Raw genomic sequence first — 16,584 nt, forward strand, 5'->3', positions numbered from 1 at the left:
ACTGAATTACAACCCTGAAGTTATGAAGGAGCTAGCAGATGTTATCTCAGAACCATTGTACCATATATTTTAAAAATCTTGGAGCACTGGGGAACTACCAGAAGATTGGTGGGGGGGGTGATGTAGTTCTCATCTTCAAAAAAAAAGTGCGGGGGAAACAGACACAGGAAATTACAGACCAATCAGCCCAACTTCAATACCTGGGGATATACTGGAAAAGATAATAAAAAAACAGATCTGTGAACACCTATAAATAAATAAACCTATAACTAGATAGCCAGTACAGGTTTGTTAAAAACAAATCATGCCAAACCAATCTTAATTCATTCTTTGACAAAGTGACTAAATTAGTAGACCAGAGAAATGCTGTGGGCATAGTATATTTAGATTTCAGCAAGGCATTTGACAAAGTAGACCACAATTTACTTTTTGGTAAGCTAGAAAAAATGTGAGATAGACAGCATCACCACCAGATGATACTACTTAAAATATTAAAACTGGCTGACAAACTACTCAATGAGTAGTTCTACATGGAGGGAAGTAAGCAGTGGGGTACCACAAGATTCCATCTTAAGCCCAGTACTCTTCAATATCTTTTTAAATAACTTAAATGATGGAATACAAGAGGAACACTATGCTGGCAGAAATAGCCAACATCCCAGAAGACAAGCTCAGGATCCAAAAAGATCTTGACAGACTTGAACAATGACATTTTATGTGGAGAAAAGAAAGGATTATACCTAGGCAGGAAAAACCAAAGGTATAACTAGAAATTAGGTGAAACCTGGATCAAAAACAGTAACTGTGAACGGGAACTTGGACTCCTAGTGGATGACCACTTAAACATCCTATAGTACTAAAACTAGACTTAACTGTGAGACTAGAAAACAGAGGGAAGGTTTCCTCTAACCTTGGAGAATACAAATGCTACCATCAAAGTCAGATGGAATAAAAATATGTGGATATGGTAGCTGAATGGCTTTAATCCCACGCCCATTTTAGAAAAGCATGAATGGAGGCCCATTATATGGTGTTGTATGAAGAGCTCACTAGTAATTTTCAATTACTCCATAAATCAGTTCAAAGATAAGTTGTACTGACATTTGTACTGAATAATGCCAACAAATACCAATTAAAGTTTGACTGGAAATGCAAAAACAATTTAACAGAGATTTTAGGAAAGTTTACAAATTATACAGACTAAAATAGTCTCAATTTTTAAGCAATCTTAAACAATAATATAAGGTCCTCTTAAAAAGAAAAGAAAATAATAACATAAAATAAAGCCATCAGAGACTGCTATCAATGTTTACATATTTCAGTTAAGGCACAAAGTTATCTTTGGCAACTTACAGACAGGGGTCTTATAGAAATCCTACTAAGTCCCTATACAAATATGGGAGAAACACTTCAGAGGTATTTACCTAGAGACTAATCAAGCAAATATGACTAACCCTTAAAGTTTACTACACTACAAGTTTGGCCACCAGTCTTTCTCTCTAAAGCTGCTAAGCTGACTGAATCCCTTAAAGTAGTAGGGGTTGCATTTTCTCTGAATCACTCAAACAGAATTGCACAAAGTAAGCAGATTTTCTTACCTTGCATTTCACAAATATTGATTTAATAGGACATAACCCTAAAGATGGGTGATTGATGATTATAATCCCTATTTATAAGGGATCCAGCTGACTAGAGACCAATCAGCCTTTTGATGGTGAGAAGCAAATTGCATGCAAAACACCTACATCCAACATTTTCTGAATAAATTGAAACCAAAGGCCTATTCAGAGAAGAACAGGTAAGTTTCAAGCCAGGCACTCAATGGTGAACCATATTCTTATGAAGCTGCTGAAACACATCTGAAGTTTGAAAAGAGACAGTAAGTATTTTAATTATAACTTGATCAACACCAAAGCCATTAATTTTACAAGATTTTCTTTCTGTTGTTATAGGTCAGAATATGGAAACTGTCAGGCCTCCTTGTGATAAGGAAATGATTGCTGCATCAGAGGAATACAAAAGTAGGGAAACAGTTCTGTGGCTCAACATAGGGAAGGGGGAAAGTAAGATTTAGCCCTGTGAGGTGGGCTGAGCTGAGAGACAGTGACTGGCCCACGAAGACCCAGCTGGCTTTCACGGCTAAGGCAGGATTAGAACTCATGGTCTCCCAGTTTCAAGCCCATGTTTTAATCACTAGACCAAACTGGCTCTTATAACCCATAAATTAATGAGAAGTTTTGTTTATTTTTCCATTTCATACTGTGGATCACGAAAATTTATATGTCTGTACATAAATATGGGGAGTTACAAAGGAACAAATGGGATTATCGAGTACATTTATGGGAGTTTGACAGCCCTACTTTTGATCTTCCCTAGCCTCTCAACACTTTGCTCAGGGGTAAAATATTCTACTCTTGATTGTTTCCTAATTTTATCTGGAGTTTCTACTGTAATTGATTGGGATACCTAAACCAGAACATAAAGTGATTCTCAGGTTGTCAGGACAGGGTTGTTGGGAGTTCAGTTGTTGAATTTGACATTAGGGTACTATCTAGATAACTGAACTTTAATAATATCTTTCATCCAATTGGTATAGTGATTAGATACTGGAAGAGTTGGAATAGATTATGACTTAAATTGATTCCTTTTTAATAAAGTTTCTACAGAAAAGCTATCTACAATGTCAAACTAAAGAAGACAATTGGATCTTTGACCAGAGATTCATTCTATAAGAAATGGCTTTTTAATCCTGATTTCCAAGTCTTTAAACTCATGAAAGCAAAGCATATGCTATGTTTAAGAACTTTTAAAAGTTTTTTTCATTTTAATTAAAGCATGGATTTAAATATCAAATTTTCATGAATCTTTCTTTCAAAGTTCAAGTTTTAATAATACACATTAATGATATAAAATATTTGTAATAATTAATATAACACTGATATCTATTATATAAACTACTACAATTCATGTGTTTCTGTTAACAATAAACCAGAATTAAGATAAAACTTATTTTTCATAAAAGTTAACTGGTCTAGCAAAATAATTTCCATAGATTTTCTTAAATGTTTACCTCTGATTTTTGGGGCAGGGATTAGAGTTGCAAGGATCCTTAGAAATGCAGGACCCAAATTCAAACTGATTATCATGTAGCCCAACACAACGTGCTATACATGCACTTGGATATGTACGTCCATTCTGCCCACATACTGGGACAAACTGATCAGCGCAGTTACATGGCAGACCTGAAAAAGTCAAACCTTGGTTAGGATGTTGACTATATCTACATCAGCTATAGAAATTCATTCACTATTTTTCTCTGAAGGAGGATGAGGTGTTTGTCCTTTAAATAATTATCTAAGGGAAGGATTATCTTACACTAGATAAAATATGATAACAGAGGTAGACACTGTTGAATGAATATACAGGTAGTCCTCACAATACAATTGTAATGGAGCCTGTCCATTATAGTCACATGCATGACATTCATTAGGCAAAGCAATCTCTAAGATGCTCCATTTTTTAAGAAGGCTTCATTTGTTTTTGCAGTTTATGGCACCTCTTTTTTTAAAAAAAACCTCTATAGTATCACGAGAATAGAACTATTGCTAAATAGTTTGACATGAGTCTGTAAGAAACTGATCCTGTATTGGGTCAGGTGCCTTTCTCAGAAGCTGCAAAAACAGAAAGGTAAGATGGGGATTTCCTGGAGCAGGCTTAAGGCCTGGAAGTCCGTGGGTGGGTTCCCTTCTTGTTGACTGGAGGATTACAAACTCTATTTGTCCTGATCTCCCCATCCTTGCCAGAGTTTGTAAATTCCATTTACTCTGATCTCCCCTTCCCTGTTCGAGTTTAGAAACTTCATATACCCTGATCTCCTCTTGCTTGCTGGGTGGGAAAGAAGCTGGAGGCTTGTAAGATTTGCGTCCATTAGAGCCACTTGATCTGCACTGGGTGGTACAGGTTGCAGGGACCCAGTAGGATGCGACAGGTAAGTGGCAGCACTGGTCATAAAAGTGAAAGGTTGCAGAGATGCTGCAGCCACCATTACTTTGAAATCAAATCTCAAGTAACTTTCATAACATCAAATGGTCACTAAACAGCCTGTTGTAAGTCGAGGACTACTGTATGAATATAAAGGACTGTGTGCAAATAATGAAAGTACTTGGCTGAAACAGAAAGTTTCAAGTAGGATGGGATGTGTGTATTAGCCCTGCTTCTACTTATCTTTCATATAAAGAGAGGATAGAGCTACAATGGAAGATTCCTTTATTTCTGTATTGAGGACTCTGAAAATGAAAATACTCAATTGATGAAGTCTAGAAACTAATCATACATATGTGGAAACAACAGCTACTTGATTCTATTAAACCTGCTACAGAGTAAGAAAGAAAAAATTTCTTATATTTGTAGCCTAGCATAAAAGTCTGCCCTGAACCATTCAATTTTTGCTAACAGGAGGAAAAAAACAAGTCAATTTTTCAAGGTTTTACATCTATCATTATTTATGGAAGGTATATAAATTAAATAGATCCATCCCTGAAACAAAATCAACCTGTGCATACTGACCTCAAGGAAACCTGCCACAGAGTAAGGACAGATAGATTTTGTTGCAGGCAAAAAAACTTTTGTTGCAGGCAAAAAAAAATTATTTTTCTGTGTGATTATATGTGTGAGAACACAAAACAATAGTTTGTGAGGAAAGAGAATTATTTTGATCTACAACTGTAAGTGAGGATCATTTAATTTACACCATGTGTATTTAGCAGGAAATGAATTTTAATTTAAGTAATATTAATTTTCATTCTTCTCTTTTTTTTGAAGTGAAGCCCTGGCCAGCATGTATAAATATACAAATGTACACAAACATATGTGGACATGTTATATTTATCAATGGAGAAAAAATCTATAATACTGATTTCAGTGGAAACACTACTTTTTAAATATGAGGAAGATGGACTGTGTACAAAAGTTTTATTTGTATAAACAACTGCTTTTCTGCCCAATCTTTCCATTTTAAATACAGCATTGTCTTTCTTTTGAGAAAATATAAAATAAAATAAATAAAATAAAATATATATATTTTATATTTATATATAAATTTTTATTTTTATATTTATATATAAAATAATATCAAGTGGTATAAATCTTTTTAAACCAATTTTTAAAAATACATAACAGCTTCCTAACGTTCGTACATTCTCCCTCCCCACATCTTGAACTGTGTGTTTTGAATTTCAATTAACTCTTATGTTGTATTCAATCTGTAATATAACCCAAACCATTTGCTTCAGTATCAGCAATCTAAATAAATCGAAAGGCAAACAGACTATAAAGAGTTGTCACATGAAAGATCTAGGCAAGGTATCATCACAGAAAACCATTTCTTAAAATTTAAACATTTCTTAAAATTTAAAAACACTACCTGTAAATAGTTCATCATCTGAACTTAATTCATTGAGACACTGACGAGTGGAGCATATCAAATTCCCAGAAAAACATGAACAGACATTGCAGTCTATATTAAAAGATGTTCCATGGCCTTAAAATGAAAGAAATATATTACTATGTACTGGATTTAAAATGTAACTACTTAAATATATGCAACATTAGTATGAAATACTGCCCTTGCAGCCAAAAAATTTATTCAATGTATACCCTATGTTTTCTCTAGGAGTTCACAGTCGTGTAGATAGCATTTTCTCATTTTTTTCACAGTAATTCTACCATACCAACAGGGTGTGACCAGCCTAACCCAAAGTGCTTAAATGATTCAGGATGGAATTATAATTGGGTTTCCAGATTAGCAGCTAAATTTTTTAAAAAAATCTCATGCTTTATCTAGATTTAACTGATTATCATTTTGATTGAAATTTTTAATATGATTTATTTACTAAGATTTATTTTACTGCAATTTAGATTAACTTTAACACCTTCCATTTGCTTAAATGAAATCAGTCCACACATCATTTACATACTATAGAAATAGAGGCAGTCACTGACTTATTTATTTATTTAATGTATGTCAAATACATGGACTTATACTGGTTCAAATGTTACAGTACACCCAGTCATTCAAGGACAGGGTAGTCTATGTTGAAAAAAATCAGACATTGGACTAGTATAAACTCTTGATGCACATTCGGACATAATGTGACAGATATTTTGTCAAGGAGCTCCACAGTCACACTGAGGGGTAGAGACAAGACTCCACTTAAACAATGAGTCCTGGAAGACACTATCTTGGGTACAGGTCTTGTTCATAAGTCACTGACTTATGACCACAATTGAGCCCAGAATCTATGTTGCCTAAGTGAGAAATTTGTTAAGTGAGTTTTGTCCCATTTTAACATTTTTCTTCCCACATTTGTTAATTGAATGACTGCAGTTGTTAAATTAATAACACGGTTATTAAGTCTGGCTTCCCCAATGACTTTGCTTGTTAAGTCACAAAAGATGGTCACATGACTCCGGGACAATGTAACTGGCATAAATATGAACCAGTTGTCAAGCATTAAGTGACTATGGGGATAGTGGAACAGTAATAAGTGGGAAAAGTGGTCACAAGTCACTTTTTTCAGTGCCATTGTTACTTTAAATGATCCCTAAAAGAACTGCTGTAAGTCGAGGACTAGCTGTATTATAGAATTCTGCAAAAAATAAACAAATTGGTAGAAAATAATGTCAGCAAAACTGAATGATACATACAACAAATATTTGTTTACATAGAAAATTTGTGAAAAATAGACAGGAGATCATTGTTTCAATTAGAATTAGTTTTGTAATCTGCAAAATTTTTAAACCTTGATATAAAAACAACCCCATGTACAAGTGCTTACTTTTTCTTTGCCCTCCAACAATGCATGACTTTTGGAGATCAATACAATGCATTTCCATACAGTTTTCTAACAAACCATTCTGGCCACATGTGCAGATTTTATAGCAACCGACATCTCCAACAGAAGATGGTACTTGGATGAGTGTACCTTGACGGACAATAAAATCAGAGGCTTCACCCAATTTGCAGCCTATGTTAATGTGCAGAAAAGAGAAGTGTTAGTGAGCTATGAATTCTAGGAGGAATAAATACATTACAAAAATATATTGTAACCTCTTAAAATTTAAGAAACAGTTTATACTTTCATTGATTACAGTTTACTCAGGCACATGGAACATTACACTTAAATAATAGAGACATATTCATAGCAAGATCATCTTCAGATCTATAAATCATCATTTCAATTTTTTCTTCTTTCAGCAAAAAGGCCATAAAAATTTCCAGTCTGAGAAAAGTTTTTGTTGTTTTTTTCTCTGATCAAACATCTATTTTCCATTTTTATGAATTCTGACATTTTTTTCAACCCATTATTCCAGTGTGGGAATTTCAGTAATTCTGTATCTCATTCTGATATTTCCTCACTGCAAATTCAGTATCATCTTTGTAAAGTTTTGATAGTTGCCATTACTTATATTACAATCACATTATCATATTTTATATCTCATTCATATATATTTTTGTTAGGTCTGTTTCTTTTGAACAATTTATATTCTCCCAGCAATACACTGCAGTCATTAATTTTATTCCACCAAGTTTCACTAATAGCAACAATATTGTACTTGCCCTCGTATACTAGAACTTCAAGTTTGTTTTTCATACTTTGAGCATTAATATATAATAGGGCCCTCTTAACAGCATTATTATTATTACATTATTATTATTGTTGTTGTTGTTGTTGGTTAATCTTTGGTAAGATTCACATCCTTTGGGGCTGGTCGGTAGCTCAACAGCTCAAGTCCTACCCAAGGACCTAGGAACTGTTCAGGTAGCGTCGGAGGATATAAGCTGTTCCAAGTAAGGTGGTTTTTTGTAGAATCAGGACATTCAAGTCTGATAAATTCAGGATTTCCAAATAGCGAGGTAGCCTTTTAGGTATTGCTCCAAGGGCTCCAATTACAATTGGGATAACATACGATTTCTTTTTCCAAAGTCGCTCAACTTCAATTTGTAAGTCATGATACTTTGTGATTTTTTTCCTTGTTGCATGTCTACAATTAGTGCATCACCAGGTATTGCAATGTCAATGAACCAAACCCTTTTCTTCTCAACTATTGTTACGTCAGGCGTGCTGTGGGCCAAATGCCTATCTGTCTGAATTCTGAAGTCCCACAAGATCTTGACTTTTTCATTTTCCAGAACCTTCTCAACCTGATGTTTCCAGTAGTTGTTACTATACTCAAATCCAACCTTTTGGCATAGTTTCCAGTGAATGATTTTAGCAACTCGGTTATGGTGTTCCAAGTAGTCGGTTTGTAAAAGTTTGTTGCATCCACTGATTATATGGTCAACTGTTTCATCTTTCTCATTATAGAAGCAGCATTTGCTGTTGGTGGTGACATGCTGAATCTTTGCCTTCATGCAATTTGTGGCTAAGGCTTGTTCTTGAGCAGCAAAAATAAAGCCTTCAGTTTCTTTTTTCAGTATTCCTGATTTTAGCCAATTCCAAGTAAGCTTTTGGTCAGCTATTATTATGATTATGATTATTGTTGTTGTTGTTATTATTATTATTTTGTTGGGGGAAATATGCTGACTCTGTAAACCGCATAGAGGGCAGTAAAGCACTATAAAGTGGCATATAAGTCTAAGTGCTATTGCTATTATGAGCCCCACGCAGTGTACTGGTGCCCCTATGACAACTACTCACAGGAATAAAAATGTAAATGGTTGATAAAATTAAACACATATTTGCATGTTAGTATTAATTTTAAAATGCAGTAAATTATAATAAATATGTTGCTGTATTTATATGATACAAGGTGCATTGAAGGGTTAACATACATAGATAAGTATGGGGTCCCTATGTTTGTGGGGCCCAAGGTCAAGTGCCCGTCAGGCCTATGTTAAGATAGCCCTGATCCAAGCTGTTTATGCTGAAGCTGCATTTACTTCATCTCCTATTTTATATTTGAGTTCTTCTTACTTCTCAGCACTCCCTATCTCCTTGTTTGATTGTTTATCTTGGGGTTTCTGCTTGGGATTAGATTCTAAAGTTTCTACAGATTCATCACCCTCCCCTTCCAGTTTTAGTGTAAAGTGAAATTATATTTTGTAATTGCAGTGTCCTTGAAGAAAGAATATTTTCAAAGAAAGGCAAGTGTTAAGTTATTAGGAATCCTATGGCATTTATTTAGCCTTTAAAAAGGCTTACCCTGAATACAAAAATAGGGAAGACAAGGTTCAAGAGGCTGACATCCCTTTCTGTTTACTTCACACAACTGATTTGCAGCACAGGGATTTGGGTTACAGGGATGTGTAACATCTTCTACAATATTATCCAATGTACTTGGACCTGAAAAAAACAAACAAAAAGTAGGGAACATCAATACTGTCTTCGTATTAATTTTTTAGGCTAATATATAATTTTTATTCAGTAAGTGAAAATGTGCACATTATTAAAAGAAAAAAAAAATCAGCAATTTTTTTAAAGAAACAACTTTTCAATCTAAACCAGGTTATGTTCTGAAGTGCTTATCAAATGGGGTTATATTTATCATTAATTAATTAATTAATTAATCAATCAATCAATCATATTTTTGTGGCTGTCCATCCCATTCTGGGCAGCATATATTAAAAAGAAACCAGTAAAAAGAAACATTAAAAATATTCCATATTTTTTTTAAAAAGCAGTATTATTAAAAGACAATAAAACAACATCTTCAGGTATAACAGACAATATAGCCATCGCATTGATTCATCATTTCCCTGAGATCCTCAAGCCTGTTGATACAGTCATGTTTTGAGCAATATTCAGAAGATTACCAAGGATGCGGATAGCCTCATCTCAAGGGGAATGATGTTTCACAAAGCAGAAAAGATCTGTGTCCAAGGTCCTATATATATATATATGGCCTTCAGCTTTGTTCGGGTATTTTCCCACGTCATAGTAGTGGTGCTTTTAAAGTTGTAGCAACGTTTCAGCAGAATCTCATCTGCCATCATCAGGCTTCTGTATTGCTTACTGCCTGATGATGGCAGATGAGATTCTGCTGAAACGTTGCTACAACTTTAAAAGAACTACAATGACGTGGGAAAATACCCGAACTAAGCCGAACACCATACATGTAAGTACCGAAAACTTAAGAAAACAAATATATATATATATATATATGGTGTTCGGCTTGGTTCGGGTATTATATAATTCTGCTATCTCCTTGGTGCCTGTAACCTCTTTGCCATATTCTCCCATTAGATCAATTGTTTTCTTGAATTTTTTCTTGTTTCTTACATATTTAAACTTGTAAAAAATACTTTTAGCATTTGTTACAAGTCTTAGTTCACAGCCTTAGCATTCCTGCCTTTGTCATTGCTGATTTAGACATTTTGCTGGTGTTGTTTTATTGCCCCTCTTTCCACTTTTTAATACTTGTCCCCTTTTTCTCAGTTTGTCAGAGATTCTTTATGCTATCTTGCTGGTTTTGTTTGACATCTCCTGTTTTCTTTATCTGTGGTACTATGCTAGATTGAGCTTTTATAATTTCATTTTTCAAATTTTCCCAAGTATCTTTAGTTGTTTTCCCCTTTAGGATTTCCATCCATAGACTCTTCCTAAACTCTTAGGGTTTTTCCCCCCCAAGTTTTATTGGATTTTTATTTTTAAGTATACTTCAATATCAATACATGAACAGTGTAGCCTCTGGGAGTAATTCATTTTGATACAAACAGCATTAATGATAACCATAATAGTTTTTATATTAATCAAACTTATATAATCCTAGTATTAATATACATGGTTTTTTTAGTGTAGTTATTCAATATTTCAATGTTCCATTTTAATGCCAATGATATTATAAGCATACATAGTAATACCATCTTTCAACCTCTGATCTTTTCCATAAATTATTACTTATATTCTGTTATTTTTATATCTGTTAATATTTCCCCTATTTCTTATTTCTACCTCTATTCTAGCTTCTAATCAGGTCACCATTGCTAATCCTAGTATAATATTAGTATTAATATAAACACATGTTTATATTAAGATACAGTCCTTCATTATTTGGTTGTTCAAAGTCACAATACAATACGCGATTCAAGTAGTCTTTCTATTATTTAAGCATACATAATAATATCATCTTTCAACCTCCAATCTTTCCATCTAACTACTGATTCATATAAAGGTGTGTATTCTTATTTCTACCTCTATTCAAATTTCTAATCAGGCCATTATCATATTAGAAAAAAAGAAATATATATATAATAATTCCTTTCTGTCCATCATTGCTAGGGCTAGCTGCCTCAGAAGAGTGAGGAAAATTCTCAGGGATGACTCACACTAGAGGTAGTATTCAGCAGATTCTGACCAGTTCTGGAGAACCGGTAACGGAAATTTTGAGTAGTTCGGAAAACCGGCAAATACCACCTCTGACTGGAGATTTTACAGTATCCTTCCCCTGCCACGCCCACCAAGTCACGCCACAGAACCGGTCGTAAATTTTTTTGAATCCCACCACTGACTCATACCCCAGTCAGCACTTCTTCACTCTCCTACCATCGGGTAGGAGATATAGAAGCATAGCCAGCCGCACCAACAGGCTGAAGAACAGTTTCTACCCGTGGGTAGACTTCTGAACGGAAAATAACTTCATGTCAACATAGTATGATAGACTTGCGGGTTGAGCAACAGGTCACATAGTATAATAAGATTGGGGCTGGGTTAGGGACTTCTGTCCTCATTGTGAGTTGTGTTGGGGTGTGTGCATGAAGGGAAGCTCAGCCAATCTCATTGTACACATGTTGTCTGACAATAAAGGTAATAATAATCTCTTGTCTGTTTTAATACTTCAATTCTTATTCGTTTTTTGGCTTGCCTCCCATACTCCTCTCTTGGATCTTTGTCTCTATCAACATCTGTATCTTCACCATTCAGACTGAATACTTATCCCATCTCTATCTTCCTAGGCTGCCAAGTCTCCAGAGTATCCACCCAAACTCCTATCTCCCTTTCAAAAATATCTTCTAGGTTATCCAATTCCATTTTTAAATCTCTTAAATTACTTTTCCCGTAGTTTATTTCATCAGTCATTGTCTTTATCGTCTTTACTGTCAAACTCTTAATGTTTTGTGTTAATTTTATTTCGGTTTTTCATAAACATGGTAAAAACTAATAGAATGAAACAACAAGAAAAATAAGTTCACAAGAAAAAGAAAAGAAAAAGGCAACAAAGTCAATAATAAAGAAGTGACTTCCAACCCTCATCACACTGAGCATTAGCTAACATAACCTGAATAGTCAAGACCTTGTTGATGATCCAAACTCTGTCAAGGATCTTGGAGTACTCATCTCTAATGATCTAAGTGCTAGAGCCCACTGTAACTAAATAGCCAAAAAGGCGTTAAGAGTTGTTAACCTAATCTTACATAGCTTTTTCTCTGGTAATATTACACTAATAACTAGAGCATGCAAAACATTTGCTAGACCAATACAGCTCATCAGCCTGGAACCCACATTACGTATCTGATATTAACACAGTTGAGAAAGTCCAGAAATATTTCACAAGAAGAGTTCTCCACTCCTCTACTCGTTGCAGAATATCTTATGCCACCAAACTCGAAATTCTAGACCTAGAAAACCTACAACTATGCCGCCTTCGGTCCGATCTAAGTATAGTATATAAAATCATACATTGCAATGTCCTACCTGTCAATGAATACTTCAGCTTCAACCATAACAACACAAGAGCAAACAATAGATACAAACTCAAGGTTAATCTCACCAAACTTGATTGCAGGAAATACAACTTCAGCAACAGAGTGGTCAATGTCTGGAATACTCTACATGACTCTGTGGTTTCTTCCCCAAATCCCCAAAACTTTAACCTTAGACTGTCTACTATTGACCTCACCCCTTTCCTAAGAGGTCTGTGTGCATAAGCGCACCAACGTGCCTACTAGCCCTGTCCTATTGTTTCTTTTATTTTTTATTTTTCTTATATGTATCCATGTATTCATAACTATGTTTTTACTTATACCTATTATCTTGTAAGCAATTGACAAAAATAAATAAATAAAATAAAAAATAAATAAATACATAATTTTTCACTTTCTTTTAAAGTCACAAATAAAAAGTCTAACTTTATCCAAACACAATTCAGAAATTGTCAACTTTTCAGTCCTGGGTTATAAGAAATATTAAACAAATAATTGATCCCTAATAAAATAGTCCAAATTTATGTTCCTTGTTTTTCTAGTTCACAAGTTTTACCTTTAAATCCTTCCAATGGCATCACAGGATTTGAACTTTCATTAATTTTGATCATTCAAGAGAAATCTTTAAAGTTTTTTTCCTTTATTCTATGCCTGTTTTCTAATATTTTGTAACTTTCATAAAAAAGGCATTGTCCAGAATTTCTTGTCATGGCTGTTCCATATACAAATGCTTTTCTTGATTTGTTTCTTTTCTCTCTCTCTCCCTCCCTCTCTCTTGTATTTTTATTGTGATAATCTCAATTTTGTTATCATCCATGCTTTCAAACTCTAAAATGTTTATGTTTAGGTAAAAGATTATCTCAAAACCTTCTAAAGATTTATTAATTGAAATCTGTACCTTTCTGAAATATTAGTTGTTAATATCTTAGCCCAGTTATCAAAAAACTCTTTAAGAAATAAGTTATACCCAGCTTAGCCATTTTAACTTTTTTGTGCCAGTTCTTTAGTTTCCTCTAGTGCCCATTTGTAACCATAATCAAACCTCAGTTCCTAATATGAATTTTAGTTCTGTCTCAGTTGTTTCCCATGAGTATATTATTTAATTTTGTATTTGCTTTTTAAATTTTACAGCAATTTGCAGAGATGTTATATCTTAACATGGATGCCTCAAACTGGAGGATGTTCAGAAGGGAACAATCAAGAATAAGGGACCTGGAAGCAACTCTATGAGTGAGCAATTTTACTCTAAAGAAGAATACAGGCAATCACAAAATAGAAAGACCTGAAAATTGAAATAGAATGTGGCAAAAGAAAGCAAAGCTTTCAAAATAGTGCAGGTTCCTTGTGTGCAATCCCAAATAATTAGAGCATCACTTGAACATATTCAGTGTTGATAAAATCATAGTCAATTGCAAAAGGTAGTTAGATTTGTTAAGTAGATAAAATCCTTGATAAGTGGATAAAAATGTCAAATCCAATATAAATATTTAGCTGATTATGCTACCAACTATAGTAATTTGAAACCCTTAAATTCTGTCCTGTTTTCTCAAAAAGAGACTGTTTCTATATCCTCTATTCTTCAAACCAATATTTTTGTCTTTGAAATTAACACTAAAATTATACAACATAAGCCATTATAACCATATAACCAAACATAACCATATATATCAAAGACACAAACAATCTGAAATACAATTCTCAAAACTTCCTATCCTTCCTATTTAGTTTTTTAATATTTACTTTCATAACTTCCAATTTCAGTTCCAATTACCAAAGTCTCAAATCCTTTATTTTCTGATCTAATTTTCCCCATCCTGTTGACCTATTTTTGTCAATACTTTTGGTTCATCCATACTGAAGTTTTTGACATTCACAAATTTCTTGATTTACATTTGAAGATGAAGATGTGAAAAAAAGAGATATCATAACTGAGTGAGAGTTTTCAAATGAAGATTTAATTGAACTGAAATAAGAAATGGAAGGGATTGTAAGAAGGAGAAGGAGTTTCTCAGTCCAAAAAGTTCAGTGTGAAAACTTGGCTGACGGTTTGATGTTTCCTGAAGATTAATAAAAATTTGTCAAAATTAGGAATCCAAATGCAGAACATTTGGAAAGTTATACTGGAAAATACATGAAATCTTGGAAGTGTTATGAAACACATGAAGAAAAAGAAGGAAAGCACATTTAAGCTATTAACTCCTCGCTCGACTCTCCTTCCATTCCCATCACCTTCCCAATCCACAGATCTAGAACACCAAGATAATTCTCAGCCACTAACTAGTTATGCCAGATATCCATTATTAATAAAGTAATCCACAGAAAAAGATTAATCTTATTTTGATGTTTACAGGAAATATATTGCAAATGTAAAACCTGATTTTGGCTGTTTTTATTTTTGCACTGTAACAAAATTATTATGCATAACAATAATATTTATATGAAATATTATTATTGTTGTTGTTTAATCTTTAAACCCTTTGGGGCTAATTGGTAGCTCAACAGCTCGAGTCCTAACCAAGGACCTAGGAACTGTTAAGGTAGTGTTGGAGGATATAAGCTGTTCCAAGTAGGATGGGTGTTTTTTTGTAGAATCTGGGTATTCAAGTCTGATAAATTCAGAATTTCCAAATAGCGAGGAAGCCCTTTAGATATTGCTCCAAGGGCTCCAATTACAATTGGGATAACAGACAATTTCTTTTTCCAAAGTCGCTCAACTTCAATTTGTAAGTCCCAATATTTTGTGATTTTTTCTTGCTGCGTGTCTTCAATTCATGCATCACCAGGTATTGCAATGTCAATGAACCAACCCTTTTTCTTTTCAACTATTGTTAAGTCATATTAATTATTATTATTATTATTATTATTATTATTATTATTATTATTATTATTATTATTATTATTATTATTATTATTATTATTATTATTATTACAAAGTATTATCTTATTAAAGATGTTTTAAATTGTAAGTCTTGCCCAGTGGTGGCATTCAAATAATTTAACAACAATTTCTCTGCTCTAATGACTGCTGGGTAGGCATGGCTGGGTGGTCATGTGACTGGGTGGGTGTGGCCAACTTGATATCATTCACATCGAGGGGCTCCTTTCCTGGTCCCTTCCAGACACTCTCGCCTTGTTTTGCATGTTATGGTGAGAGAGAAAGTTTTTTCAAAATCATATTCCCCTTGATACTAGCCAATAAGATGAGATTTTGCTATCACAAGACCTGATATATATTTCCAAGTATTGTTTATCACCATTCTCTTGGTAAGACTGAATGGAGATATTTATAAAGAATAACAGAGTTGGAAGGGGCCTGGGAGGTTTTCTATTCCATCCCCCCTGCTCAGGCATGAGATCTATACTATTATGGACAGATTTTTTCTTAAAAACCTCCAGTGATGATATACCCACAACTTCTGAAGGCATTCCATTCCTGATTCATTGTTCTCGCTGTCAGGAAATTTCTTCTTATTTCTAGGTTGGATCTGTTTGATAAGTTTCCATCTAACAGATCTGTCTCACAGATACTCCCAGTTGATCCACCTATTCTATACCTGTGTATTTGGTTTTTTTGTTGCCTAAGTGTAAAATGTTACTTTACTCTCCATTAAATTGCATTTTTGATGAGAAATGTTCTATATTGGCATTCAGTTTACTACAATGGTTTTTGCAAAATGCACTAAAGTTTGAAGAATACATCTCTACTTATACTGATAGATTATTTTTGAACATTAAAGCATATAGTCAAGCAAATATTTCCAATCCATTGTCAATGAAAACACATTTGAAAGGGATTTTCAAAGCAGCCAGTTAGTGGATGTTTTACCATTCTTTCTCTTCTCTTTTAATTACATCTTTCTGCTATATTTTTTCCCTTGGGCCTT

General features: G+C 33.9%; 1 protein-coding gene across 1 annotated transcript in view; it reads right to left on the bottom strand.

Moving 5' to 3' along the window:
* The window catches only part of RECK (reversion inducing cysteine rich protein with kazal motifs), a 109,159-nt gene that overhangs the window by 21,497 nt on the left and 71,078 nt on the right, over positions 1-16,584 (bottom strand). The window contains exons 13-16 of the mRNA XM_026678363.2: positions 9,204-9,344; positions 6,837-7,025; positions 5,423-5,539; positions 3,071-3,242 (exon numbers count right to left, since the gene is read on the bottom strand). Coding sequence (XP_026534148.1) covers positions 3,071-3,242; positions 5,423-5,539; positions 6,837-7,025; positions 9,204-9,344 — 619 coding nt within the window. The remainder of the gene's footprint in view (positions 1-3,070; positions 3,243-5,422; positions 5,540-6,836; positions 7,026-9,203; positions 9,345-16,584) is intronic.

This window comes from Notechis scutatus, chromosome Z (assembly GCF_049901735.1).
Source record: "Notechis scutatus isolate UNSWTSFEM ecotype Mainland chromosome Z, rNotScu1.2, whole genome shotgun sequence".
Taxonomy (NCBI): Eukaryota; Metazoa; Chordata; class Lepidosauria; order Squamata; family Elapidae; genus Notechis; species Notechis scutatus.